Raw genomic sequence first — 14319 nt, 5'->3', positions numbered from 1 at the left:
TCTGTGGTTTTAGATTAAACTTAAGAGTTGCTTGAACCCCTGATCTCTGACAACAGACCCTGCAAGACGACATCTGAGCTTGTTTGGGACTCCAGGCTCATCACTTATTTGCCTTTCATGGGAACGGAAGAGTGAAAAAAGCAAAAAAAAAAAATAAAAAAAAAAAATATATCGAGCAGTAACAACCAGGCCAACTCGTGAGCCACCAGAAAATTTCAAAATTCTTCCAAACGCAGGAGCCAACGTCGCTGCTGACACCACACGGAAATACCCAGTGCGCCATGACCTCGTAAGACGTTACTTGGGGGGGGTTGTGTGCGTGGTTGTGTGTGTGAGCCAAAGCCAGAGTGCCAGAAAGACCAGGGGAGAGGAGACAAGAGGGAGGAGTGTCATTTGGGTCTCATAAGAGCACTTTTAAGTGGTCTTCGATTCCTGAGCATCACAGAAAGTGGGACGAAGGAAAGGGACAGGGGCGTATGGCTTGAATTCCAGAGAGCACTCACCAGTGCTTCTCTCTCCTCCTTGGGTTTGGTTTGGTTGGTTTTGGTTTTTTTTTTTTTCCCCCCCTCTCCAAATTGTAAGGTTTTTATCTGTGATCAAACAGAGGAGAGAAGAGAGACTTTTTGTAAACCAGAACAACATAGATTTTTCTTTTGCAGCTTTTATTTCATCATGGTAGACATTGGTTGGGGGAGAGCAGAGAGATTCTTGTGAGGAGGAAAAATTATAGGAAATGAAAGAATAAAAAAAAAAAAGGCTAAAAGGCAACTGTAAAAAAAACAAGGAAAAAAGTGCTATGGTATTTCTTTTGTTCCTTTTGAGATTTGTGTAACACTATTAGCCAATGCGGAGAATGATCTGCGTTGTAAGCCCACAGCAAAAATATCACCCATTTGAACGAGAGGGGATCTTTTTTCCATCATTTATTTATATCTTTTTTTTTTTTCTTAATTCCACTGGCTTTAATAGAAAGTCTTCCTGTGCTTACTTGGATTTTATTTTATTTTTTTAATTATTAGATGTATAACTGCACATAACAAGCCCAATCACCTGGTAGGCTTTTGCAGGCTCTCACAGCCCTAGTTAAGACGTGATTAGTTTCTAAGGAGAGTTTGACTAACACCATATGCCATCAGATTACTGTGCAGTGTGGAAGAAATCCCAAGGCTATATCCTCCTTTTCTTGAATGTTTCATATGCTTCTGTGAAGTAGTGGCAGAATATTATTATTTTTTTTTTTTTAATGACTAGGAAGAATTGATCTCCGTAATCCACATTTTCCAGACTGACTGAAATGTCACAGCACAAAAAAAACCCAAAAAAATCTTTTCAGGTGGCTTCTGTGTGTTTGTGTGCAGAAGCTTTTGCAGTTAGAAGGCTAACAAAAGCTACCTTCAACATGACTTTGCAGGACGCTCATTTAAAATGCTTCCTGCTCAGAGAGATTATCCAAGTGATAAGGCATGACTAGGGGGAGGAAGAGAGAAAAAAAATCAAAATCAAAGAAACCATAACATGTCTAAAATGTACAAATCCTCTTTTGCCCCCCAATCAGATATTCACTTAGGTGGAATCGACTGTATCTTTTGTACACAACCAACAAATAGAGAAAAAAAAAAAAAAAAAACAGGCACGTGAAACAGTGAGGTGTGTAGATGTATTACCAACACAGAATGACCACCAACGATACAACACACAAAGTAGAGAGACAAGTATTAGGAAAATGGTTTAATATTGGAGACAGAAGCAAAAAACTGCATCACACAATAACATACGTTACAAAAATAAGTCTGACTGTTTCAACTACACGGTTATGTTCACAATGAGGACAGGAGAATCAGAAAAAACTCTGATCTAAACAGCAAAAAAGCAAACCCCTAACGTTTTAACTAATACATTTATCCACGCAAAGTGACCGAGTACTCCTAATTCTAATTACCTTATTGTGTAACTGCACGATACAGAATAAAAAGTGAAACTTACCGCTTTTGTTAAGACAAAATTCTAAACACTAGATATAAGCAAAGGGAAAAAAAGAAATCAAGCCAAAGTTTTGAATTCTCTAAACAAAACCAACTCTCTTTCTACCGTCCAGAAATCAAACTTGAAAATCAGTCATGATCGAGGGGGCCCACGAGAGTAAGCCACAAAAATTTCCGTTTGTTTTTTAATCTCCAGTATAAAAAGTTCCACTGGTACAAAATGCATAAGTACAATCAAGTTGTAGAAATAGGAAAGCCTGCTTTTTTTTTCTTTTTTTTTTGTTCTTTTTTTTTTTGGCTCAAATTCCATCAAACAACAAAATCCAAATGCATCAATAAAACAGAAACAATACTCAAATGGTCTTACAGTTTCCACTAGATTGCATTAACTTTGGCTTTTCTCAGACAATACTTAAAAACTAGTTTTGTAATTCTAAACAAAATGATAGTATTATTAATCTACAAACAACAATTCTCACAGCACAAAAAAAACACAAATACATAGGTTTGTTTTTTTTTTTTTGTATGACATTATCCAAAAAGGTAATGAAACTACAGGATATTTTTTTCCTTTTGTTAATTAGCACTTAAGATAATAAAAACAGAAACAGTAAAATGATTCCAGAGTAGCACAAGCCAAGGAACTGTAACCCCTATGGTGAAAGAAAGATGAACTTGTTACTCCTTTGAGGACTGCCATTTCATTGCAATTAGCTAATTTGTTTGAAAAAACAACTAGTCTAGTCTTTTGATTAGAATTTTGTAAAGCAATTTCCCTTGTTTTTCTTCCTCTCTTATTAGGCCCTTGCACCCTTGCAGCTTTGTCCTTTCAATATTTTGAAAGACAACTGGTAGATAATTTGTCTCCAAGGAGGTGTATGTTTGGGTTTTTTGGTTTTGTACTCGATTTTATTTTATGTTTTTTAAAATTTTATTTCAAGATGGACACTTTTCTCAGCAATGACCCATCTCAGTTGCCTGGAAGTACAGAAACATTCCTCCTCTCCCACTGCTAAGCCAATGTCCCGTGTAGCGTAATTCGGGGCAGCCTGATACCGAGTTACACCGCCTGAGGACCAAAGGCATCACCGCTCTAACTGGACTGGTAAACCCGCAGGACAAACGAGGGCATCTAAAAAAGCTTTGGAAATTTATATGGTGGGTACAATGAGAAAAATTAGTGAAACAGTCTAAACAATCCAAATGATGATCTCATATTATATATATATATATATGTACATATATATAATATAATGTACGTGAGATGATACTTTGAATATGCAAAATTGCTGCAAGAAGTACAAAATAGCCCTCAAAGGGTGTAGGAAGGCCCCAGCAGTAGTAAAAACATGTGAGAAAAGTATAGATCATTTATTTATAAGTGCATGTGCTATAAGAAGGAAACTTTTTTGCATCACTAGAGGCTAGTCCTTTCCATCCCAGGGCTCTACATAAAGAAGCATTTAAGTTGGGGATGAGAGACAAGAGTGCACCAGCTGATGTTGTTCATATAGGGCTTCATTTTTTAATTTGAGGCGGCTTTGAATGTGATTGGATAGAAATAGGAAGTGGAAGAAGGTATGGCACTTTATCATCAGTAGCAGGTACTGCTGCTCACACGCATTGGATTGGCAATGAATTCTCTATTTTGGTAGCAAAAACCCAAATTTGGTTGTTGGTCACTACTTGTGCAGTAGAAATGTGATCTAATCAGACTTACAAGGCAGTGAAAAGGGCTACCAGCATCTCTTTTCTGGTTCCTTACACAGAGCTTCCTCCAGCAAACACCCACATCAGTCACATATATGTTCCCATGGACTACGTGTACGAGTAAAGTTACTCCTCTCTATACGAGTGTCTGCAGGAGTAAGCCCATATATTGCCGTTACAAATAATGGCAGATAACACCAAACATTACAGTGTATGTAAACTTTATCCATAAAAAGTAGTTTAACTGCAGTGCACACTGAATTTTCACCCAGGAAGATCTAGTGCATCTGATTTAAGCAAAAGTTCATTTATTTAAATTACAAAAATATTTTTTTTTTTCCCCTCAAGGTTTTCAAATGGTGGATTTACCACTCCTGTCTGGGAGTGGCTCACACAATAGATAATTAAAGAATTGTTTTCTTTTTCTTTTATTTTATTAATACTGAATAGCATATTCCAGCAGCATATTAAAAGCTCTTTAAGAAAAGACAAAATCCCCAAAATCTAAAAAGGAAAACCACAAGTTAATTACCGCTTTAAATAATTTTAGTTATAGATACAGAAGAAATTTAGACAGCAGTAAAATATTTTTGTCCTTCAGATCTGCCCTGTGCATTGTTCTGATTTCAACCATGTATTAAATAAACCACAAAAAACTAAGTATATATATATTTATAGATATAGATATATATATAAAAATAAACAGCAAAATGGTGAATGTATAAAAGGTATTAACACTCAAGACAGCTCTGGGTGGAAAGGGTTAAAAGTTCAAAACTTTCTCACCTTAGAGGTTTCCATACAATATGAAGAAAATACATAGTGAGGTTTGCTTTCACAGCATTGATGTGTGCAGAGTGGTTAAAAAAGTGAAACATGGGCACTTATACAATGTTTTACAAAAAACATCAAAGAGAAATAACAAACAATAACAATTTCAGGCAACAAGACCACAGGATAGCAAGTTAACAAACTTTTTAACCTCTTTTTTCTTTAAATATTAGGGATTTATACAAAACACATAATAAAATACCCATGTTATCAAATTACTTCACACAAGAAACACACTGAAGCTCTAGGAAGAAAGTACCTTTGGAATTTGGCACTATAGTTTCACTGATTTTTTTTTTTCTTTAAAAGAAAAACCGATCACATTTTGCTGAACACAAACACATCTAAATTGTTCACGATAAAAAAATGACATCAATGCGTCACAAGCCAACACAAACTTATTCTGGAATATTTTTTCATTTTTCACATGAAATTCATTTTTGTAAGCAAACAACTTTTTTTTGTTTTTTTTTCTTTTTTTTTTGAATCTTGTTTTTGTTCTTGTTGTTCAAGTAAACCAATTTTAAACTCATCTTTTATAAACATAGAACACTTAAGACCATAAGACTCATGATGAAACCACAACTTAATTCACAGAAGCACCAACGTAACACATTTTACAGTAACCTTTCTTCTGTACATTGAAACAGTATAAAATATAGGTAATTTCATGTGCATTAAACCATGGATTGTCTAACTGTGAGTCAGTTCAGCAAAAGGTGACACAAGTAGGTAGCATTTGCCCTAAAACAGGGTAAATATTTTCTTATACTAATCTACAAAAAGTGGTTCTATATATATACTTTAATGAGAAAGTGAGCCACCTAAAATGGCCTTATCAAAAAACTTTACACTGCCTGAAAAATGTAAAAACTATTACAGACCTCTAGAGACTTAAAATCAGACAGTTTTATTTCTCAAACTGTTTTGGAAGTAGTCTGTTAGAAACCAACATTCTGTGCCTCTGGACACATATTGCTATTGTCACCAGTGACCAGGCAGAATGCCAATCCCTGTATAATACTTTCAAGTCTGTTTTTTTTTTATTTTTTTTTTACGAAATGAAAAAAAAAACCAAAACAAAAAACCCAAACAACAACAACAAAAAAAAAAAAACCCAAAGGAAAAAAGAAAACCAAAAAAAGGAAAGAAAGAAAAAACATTTTGCCACAGGTTGTTTTTAAATCCTATCATTAATTTATCTAATAATAAATTTCAGTCTTGCATGAATGCAGCAATGTTTTTTCACATTGACTTCCCAGAATTCATAGCTAGATGAGGTCACATGCAAATTTCAAAGGTCAAACTAGATCAAAGGTCAGTAGGAGAACCAAATATGATGTGAGGTCAGAAAGACATCAGAAACAATGACGGGACGATGAAACTTTTTTTTTTTTTGAGACGCCACAGGGACATGCTAGGCAAACGATGGGCTAACGGGCATGGAGATGTCTAGGGAAAAAACAAGGAAGAGGAAAAAAAGTTACATAGAATCTATGCAGCACAAACAAAATCACTTTTATGGGTGCAGGAGAAAACTAATGCAAATCTTTTATCAGTAGAGTCTATGAGCCGTTCACATAATTTGCATTAACTTACAATTACTTGTCAACAAGAGCACAATGGAACCCCAAAAGAATCCATCTGAAAGGAGTCAGAGAGAATGGATTCCTCTTTGGGGAGAAAAGAGAGGAAAGAACCAGTTTCTACAAATGTAACAGAAAGGTACGGGGAGGGGGGGAGAAAAAAAGGTCAGACAACTGAACTTTAAACTAGGTAATGGAAACTACGAACAAAATAACCAGACAAATACAAACAAGAGGATAAAAGCATGAACTGTAGAGGGTGTAGGGTTCAACAGTGAAAAAGCGCCCATTCTTGGCACAATTACTCTAGAGACTACTTCAAAGGATCTAGCTAGCATAGAGAGCTGCTCTTTAGGTATCCAATAAGTTAACAATAGGCAATAAATAACTTCCATTATTTCTGAGGCAGTAAAAATTTTGTATAAAAATAGAAATGCTTTTTACAAATAAAATTTACAGGCCTGTGGCTTTCTTTTTTTTATTATTATTAAATTTATCTCTCAAGAAACATCAAGTATTGTCACTCATTTTATTTTATTTTTTTATTTTAAACCCTGTAGCTTTAGAAACAGATCTCTAAATCTTTTTTACATTAATCCTTTCCAAAAAAACAAGAACTTAAAAAAAAGTGAAATATAAAGACGACCAGTGTAAAATCAGACCAATATATAACAACACGTTGATTCGAACCGAAAAAAAAAAATCAAATCTTCTCAAAAAACAAGTTGATGTAGTGGAAAGACTTGTTTCAATTTTTGTTGCAAAATAAGTGCTTCGACTGGCATGAGGCCATTTTGTTTAACCTATAAACTGCTGGTGCCACCCTGGCAAAATATGATCCATCCATAGAAAACAACATTTATTGTGTGCTAATGGCACCAGGGTTCACAGAGTTAAATTGCACATTTTTTTTGTGTGTGTGTGTGTGTGTGTGTGTTGCTTTGAATTTCAAGACTTTTTTTTTTTTTTAAAGGAGATAAATTATGCTGCAAAACAAAATACAGTAACACAACTCAGTAATCACTTGGCAAGGAAATGGGAGCCAAGTGTAATAAGGACAAGTGGGGAAATGGAAGTGGTAACTGTAAAAATAACTGTCTCTTGTGAAGGTTGGCTCTATGTTCTTTCTTAACCCCCCTGCAGAGGACAGGTTTGCTCATGGGACTTACCCTAAGAAAGCTAAAATAAGAGCAGTAAGCATCTGGGGTTAAGATCAGTAAGGTTTGCTGTCATTTTTGGAGCGTTTCAGCTGAACCTTCAAGCGTTTCATGCCAATCTGAAAGCCGTTCATAGCCTGGATAGCAGCTTGTGCAGAGACTGGATTGTCATAGCTAACAAAACCTACGAGACACAGAACGGAGGCGGGAGAGAAAGTGAACTATAGGTTAGAACAAATGTCAGAAGGCGTTCTGTTAGGATTTTATTATTACTATTTATTTGACACATTTATCTCACTTTCAATGAGTTCTTTGATCACACTCTGTATCCCATTTCCTCTCCCATTTCCTTTGCCTTCCCCTTTACCTTCATAATATTTTTTTTTACTAGCTGGGATGCAGTTGGCCAGTTTTGGTGCAATGCAGTTGCCAATCTGTTATTTATCTACCTACCTCAGAGACCGAAGATATTTATTACTGTGACACTTTTCACTGTAATATCTACATACCTCCCAGTCTATTAGGCCAGCCTGCAGATGTGAAGCTGAAATGGAAAGCCTGGTTACAGAAACAACCCCCAAACTTTGATGCCTGTATGCATTTGCACACCTGAATGTGAGTTCATGTGCACTGGTCCTGTGTGCTGTGAACCACTCATCTCCTTGGGCGTAGCCTAGGACAGTTGCAATATTAATATTTTGTATTTTTACAGCTCCTTCCAGTTCAAGAGCTCAAGGTACATTAAATGTTAATTAATTCAGCCTCTTGGTCCCCAAAGGGGTATGCAAGCATCAAAATTAAGCAGCATCGTAAAGACAATGGCAGGGCTTGATGAGAACCCCAGATCTGCTCCTTGGTTGCGAGCACTAACTAGGGGGATAATGCTTGCTCGGGTAATTCAGAATGGCTGGCCTGGCTCAGCTTCCTTTTCCCCGGGAGACTAAAAATGCTCTGTTCATAATGGACTCAAATCTCCCTGATTCTGGAAGCTCAAAATTCATTTTCATATCTGGGCCTCCCACTTGTAATTGCAAAGCTTGCCTAACTGCTGCTCTGCCTCAGCACTGGCTAATTACTACTGTACTCAGCCTGCTATTATGCATCTGCTTTGAAATGCTCCCTCTTCTTTCCACTTGAATTTGCCTTAACACATATCCCTTCGCTCTGTTAAAGCACTTTGTTTTCAGTCCTAACACCCAGGCTTCTCAGTGCCTCCCTTCTACCAGCTTTCTTCATTTGTGCTCAGTGCCTGTGTACTTTTCTGATTCATAACCTCCTTTTACCATCACTTTAACCTGCTCTTTTATGGCTCTTGCTTACCTTGCACTGCTGCCCCCTTCCATCTTCAGGGTCAGAATGACACACTTTCCCCATTGTAAAGAAAAAACCCCTCTTATCAAGTCATCTGGTCCTTGTCCAGATGTTCTCCTTTATAACCATTCCTATGGTTTCACCTTAAATCAACTTCACCAAACTATTTAACTTACGACTCTTCTCTGACAATTCAGGTTAACTTCTGTTCTTTCCACTCAAAACCACCTCTCCCTTAAATCTCTGCAGATCCTCTCCTGGCCAAAGTCCAAAGTCAAAGTGCTCTATTCATGCTGTTCTGTGGTTGATTATTTGTTATCTCCTTAAGGGACAATAAATATTCCTCCATACCTTCCTTGGTTTTAGTAACTCTTGTCACTTCCTCACTCTCTCCACTAGATCATGTCCTCTTAATATTACTGCCATATCCTGAGGAGCTTCATCACTCTCTTCTTTTATTCCTTTCCCCTATTTTCTTCTAGGAGATGTTCACATGACTCCAGTCACTGTCTTAGCACTGCACTCCTGTGCCTACTTCTATCAGCTCACAGATCTCAGCCTTGATCTCTAGGATTGCCTCAGGGCTAGAAAAGAGATCTACCCTGAGTTGGAAGGCAGCTGTAGCACTTTCCAGGCAGGTGCCTCACAACCAAGATGTAGCTACTCTTACCTGCCTTGACAATTCAGCATTTTCCGCTACAGCTTTCCTGACCTTCGCTTTGTTCTCTTTAAGTGCATTCAGAACAGTCTTCTGCTATGAACTTCTCATCACCTTTTCTTCTTAGCTAGTTTTAGCCACCTGAAAGTTAAGCAACTGATCTAAACTAGTCACTTAGATGGCACCTATGAATAGTGAATGAAGAGAAGCAAGCACACTCAGAGGTGGCTTTTCCACCCACCATTCATGTCACCAATTTAGACATCTCCACTGATGACAGAAGACCAATTAGCTCAGGCTGTGCTTACCTTCCAGGGGGGTAAGACAAGTCACCTCATTCTATATCTCTTTATTAGCTTCCTCATCTCAGCCACAAATTCCAACACATAACCTCTGTGCTGCATCGGTGGCATCAGCCTTTATCATTCAGTTGTTATTCTGATTCACAGTTTGTCTCTACACAGAATGCTACATCTACATTAGCCTGTTACGCTTTCATCTTCTCCGTTATCGAGATCCTTCATTTATAAAGCTTACAGAGGAAATCTGGCATTCTCCCCCTTTATTTATCTTTTTCTGATTGCACCCATTCATCATTTTTTGTCTGAATTTTAAACTGCGGGTTACATGAGGATGGGATGATGTTTCTTATCAATTTTCAAAGACTCTGTCATGACAATTCTGATTTTTGTTTTAAATCTCTAGGTATCTCTATAATCTATATAAATATTTTTAATCATTCAAGCAGCAATTTTGCTATGAGGCAGACTGCATTCATGCACTGATGTCACTGGGTCCCCCCTCCCCTGCCTGACTTTTACATCTCTCATTTCTGTCATTCTAAGGTTTATGAAAAGCGAGAGATAAGCTTGAAGAGTGGAACCCTTTGTCTGCTGAATCAGCTAGAGCTCATGAGAACTCATGGAAGAGCATTTCCAGGCATAAACAGACTGTCCTGTCCTCCTCATCACCATTTAATCTTTCAAGCATTCAGTTGAGGTGGACAAGAAAGCAAATAATGCCAAAGTCCATTTTCTGCAAAGAAAAGTAATTTTTCATTTTGAGAAGCAGTGCTACATATAAGTTCATGACTGTATATCACTACCCTGTGACTCACTCAGAATGCACCTTCCCAATCCTGCCAGTGGACAGCCTTGGACAATCTTTTCACCTTCCTGGTGTTCAACCTGTCCTCATCTGTAATTTGATTTCCTCCTCCCTTGGGCAGGAGACTGGAAACTCCAGAGCAGAAAATACCAAGCATGTGCACATCATTACCATTACTGTTACAAGGGAAAAAAAGACCAAACCAACCAAACAAAAAAACCAAACCCAAACTGTACCGAGAGCAATGACCATTAGTGATACAGAAGAGAAATGGGTTCTTCAGATGCACTGTTGTCCTAGTTTTTGGGTGGGAAGACACGGAAAAAATAAAGCTTTTTAAAACACAAATATGGGACCAAAACAACAAATAGAGGGTTGCCAGTAAAGCTGAGGATGTACATACAGAGTATGCTAGTATGTTAAACCAGCAGAATTAATACTGGCTTTGCCTGTGATTAGCAACACCACCAAGTAGTCACCTACTGAATCAGAAAATCTCAACTTCCTCTGCCACTGCAGTACTTTTTGTTTTTAAAGCTCTCTCACTGGTGGCAGAATATCTGGGGAGGAAGAATAAGAAATTTAAATGTTAGTGAAATGTGACTAATGCCAAAAAGACAGTGGACTCCTCTATCCATTGGGTGTTGACCCCTCCCTTTTCCCTCAAATAAGATAACCTCAGTGCATCACTCTAAGGTAGGTGTGTCCCATAAATCCAGACAAACAGGTAAGTAGGTAATCAAAGAGTAAAAGGAAACCCACAAAGAGCAAGTGTGGGAAGCGAGCTGATGAATTGAGCCGCCTGCCCAAACTAATCTACTTTCTTTCAGCTGTCACCACAATTGCTGCATTTGGATTAACGTAGCTTGATTTGTCATTTCATGAAGATTCCTGGAGACCTCAACAATAATTTTGTCACCCCAACATACTAACTGAACTGGCTCCAGATCAATAGGGAGTCCATTTCAATTCCACTTTTCAAGTTTACTGCAGCCTCAGGAACTGTTTTAACCCATTGCAGAAACACGCTGGACTTTTATTTGTCTAGATATGAATATTTTTTTGTAGCACTTAAAGAGGTGAATGCTTCAAAAACAAACTGAAAGACTATGGAAAAATGCAGAAAGAATGCCAAACCCTTTCTCTGAACCAAATTAACTTTCCAAGTGTACTAAGGGCTCGTCTTCAGGTGAAAAACACTCAGATTGTGGCAAGGCTTGAATTCCAGTGCAGTAGCTACTTCTAGGTAACCTGATGAATTCTCCTCATGTTTGGGTACTGTCTGTTTAGATAAATTCAAACCTTTTCAAGATGGGTTAAAGCCCAAAATCTGTGGGGCCCCTGAATGGCCCTGGTGGAGACAAATCCTTAGACAGGCACGTTTTAACAAAACCTAGATTTTAAAAAAAGTGATGATGTGCAAGCTAAGAAACATGTACTATGGTTAATGGGGACCCCTCAAATGGGGACACTTCAGAATTAAGGGATGGTGCTGGGCAAAGAGCAACACAAAGGAGTTTTGGAAACTAGGGGGTTGTCTGGACTGGTTACTCTTTTGGCATATATACAGTTGCATTCCTTTACTCTGGGAAAGAATTGTCACTTTTATGGAAGCTCCAATATTTTAGGTCAAACTTTATAAAATTTATCTTTAAGAGATTCTTTCCTCCTCCTAGACCCTCCTCATGTCTTGCATAAGACTGCAATTATTAGACCAATGCTCTAACAGTTTGCCACTCGCTTACACTCTGTACTCCACTCCATCAAAGCACTGAACCGGCGCATCTCTGCTATTCAAAAGACATCAACCCACCTAATCAACCCTAGAACTTGTTTTATACCAACATATCATCTTCTCCTCTGTTGAGATCTAATTTTCTGGCAGCTCAAAGTGTTCTCTGGGAAACTTGACACTGATCTGGTGAGGCTCCCTTCATCCCTGCCCTAAGATAAGGGGAGCTGCTACCTTCCTGAATACACTGGAGCCCGCCCGCAAGAGCTGGAGCTGCATGTCTAGACATCAACTGTCTGTAAAGCATTCTGAACTATATGTACACACCACTCAATCACTAATTGCAAAATCTTTCTCTCAATTCAGAAGAAAGAAATTCCTGTAATGTAGAAGTAATGGGTTAAACATACAGCGTTTTTAAGTGGCTCAGCTATACAATAGAGAATAATTAGGTATCCGTAAAAAGGCAGTTTAATAGTATACTAAATGACATTCCCCCACATAGGGTGTAATTAGTTTCATGTACTTGACACATTCATGCGAGATGTCAGACTGGAAGATTATTATTGTTTTTTCATAGCCAATTTTTAGTTAGAACTAGTTTGTCTGTGCATCTTCCCGCTCATTTGAGGATTAACAGTCCATTATTTTTGGAATGAGATTCCAGTATGACATTTCTCACGTTGCTGTTAATTTTCTTTCCTGGCCCCTTTTCAGTACAGTGCATGTGGTTTTTACCATTCAATTTATTAAATTTGACATACCAAAGCACTTGCTCAGATTGGTCTGTTTGTCAATGAAGACTTTAGCAGAGATAACATTTCCAAAAGGCATGAACATCTGCAGAATGTCCTGGTCTCCAAACTCCTGGGGGAGGTGGTAAATAAAGAGGTTTGCCCCTTCTGGACCTTTAGGAAAACAAACAAACAAACAAACAAAAAGTATGAAAACAGCTATTCCAAGTGCTATATTTAATCTATTTTTCCATAATACTTACTGAAGGTGATGGTCAGAAAGCATTTCACTTTCCAACTCTGAAGGAACAAACGCAAGTGGTTCATCAAAGGAACAGAGCTGAAATGCAGCTCTTTAGAGCATCCTAGCTTGAAAAGTGTTTACCTGATAACGCTACTACAGAAGAAGTTAAACTGCAGCCTCTTTCTTCAATTTATACGAGTGTCTTTCAGTATAATTTAGGTTAGGAAAGCAGGTACACAATGTATTACCCTCTCACAGTACCCCAAGAGCTGCACAAGGAGTCCTCTGCTGCCTCAAACACCTGCATGGGTTTGTCGGCTTAATTTTAGTTGTGGGAACTTACGGAAATGCAATGAGCTGAGCTCAGATTTGAGTATCACAGATGTAGAGGGCAGGAAACTGGTGGAGATGGGAATAAGAAGGATAAGACAAAGCAAACCCTGTGACTTGGAAATCAGGGAAGCCAGAAAGAGAAAGATACTCAGAATTAAATTTGTACTGACTCATTTCAAAATGACAGCTTTTTTTTTTTTTTTAAAAACAAATTCCCCATAGAAAGCTCTGCCTCCTGGAAGAAACTTTGTAAAGTAAGTCTTTTTAAAAAGTTCAAAATAAAGTAGTTGGGTTGAAATTAGAGTGTCTGTAGACAAAGTTGATTTTGCAAAGAAACGTGCAAACTCAAATGTGCTTTGAGTATTTTTCTTACAGCCAAAATTTGAGATACCCCTTATTAGTGCTGTTGGTTTAAACACTCATCCTAGCACTAATAGTTTGTGGGGTTTTTTTTCCCTAGCTCAGTTTCTCCTTTACAATAACATAGTGGAAATGAGCAATGGATGCCTGGAAGAACATGATGTTTGATGGAGCCAGACATGGGTGGACTGTTCAGTGGATAGGTAACTGGCTGGATGGTTGCATCCAGAGGGTAGTGGTCAATGGCTCGATGTCCGGATGGAGACCGGTGATGAGTGGTGTCCCTCAGGGGTCTGTACTGGGACCGGTGCTGTTTAACATTTTCATCAATGACTTAGACAGCGAGATCGAGTGCACCCTCAGCAAGTTTGCGGATGACACCAAGCTGAGTGGTGCGGTTGACACTCCAGAAGGACGGGATGTCATCCAGAGAGACCTGGACAGGCTGGAGAGGTGGGCCTGTGTGAACCTCATGAGGTTCAACAAGGCCAAGTGCAAGGTCCTGCACCTGGGTTGGGGTAACCCCCGGTATCAGTACAGGCTGGGGGAAGAAAGGATCGAGAGCAGCCCTGCC

General features: G+C 38.2%; 1 protein-coding gene across 4 annotated transcripts in view; it reads right to left on the bottom strand.

Annotated features, from left to right (window-relative positions):
* Positions 1 to 5621: 5621 nt before the first annotated feature.
* Positions 5622 to 14319, bottom strand: part of CELF2 (CUGBP Elav-like family member 2) — a 206624-nt gene continuing 197926 nt past the window's right edge. For 3 of the 4 annotated variants that reach the window (XM_035889161.1, XM_035889160.1, XM_035889163.1), the window contains exons 12-14: positions 12839 to 12982; positions 7279 to 7450; positions 5622 to 5975 (exon numbers count right to left, since the gene is read on the bottom strand). In XM_035889161.1, coding sequence (XP_035745054.1) covers positions 7323 to 7450; positions 12839 to 12982 — 272 coding nt within the window. In that variant the 3' untranslated portion in view covers positions 5622 to 5975; positions 7279 to 7322. The remainder of the gene's footprint in view (positions 5976 to 7278; positions 7451 to 12838; positions 12983 to 14319) is intronic. The other variant, XM_035889164.1, reaches the window with a different exon arrangement.

The sequence above is a fragment of the Egretta garzetta genome, unplaced genomic scaffold, assembly GCF_000687185.1.
Source record: "Egretta garzetta isolate BGI_Z169 unplaced genomic scaffold, ASM68718v1 scaffold291, whole genome shotgun sequence".
Classification (NCBI taxonomy): Eukaryota; Metazoa; Chordata; class Aves; order Pelecaniformes; family Ardeidae; genus Egretta; species Egretta garzetta.
This window is presented reverse-complemented; position numbering and strand designations above follow the sequence as displayed.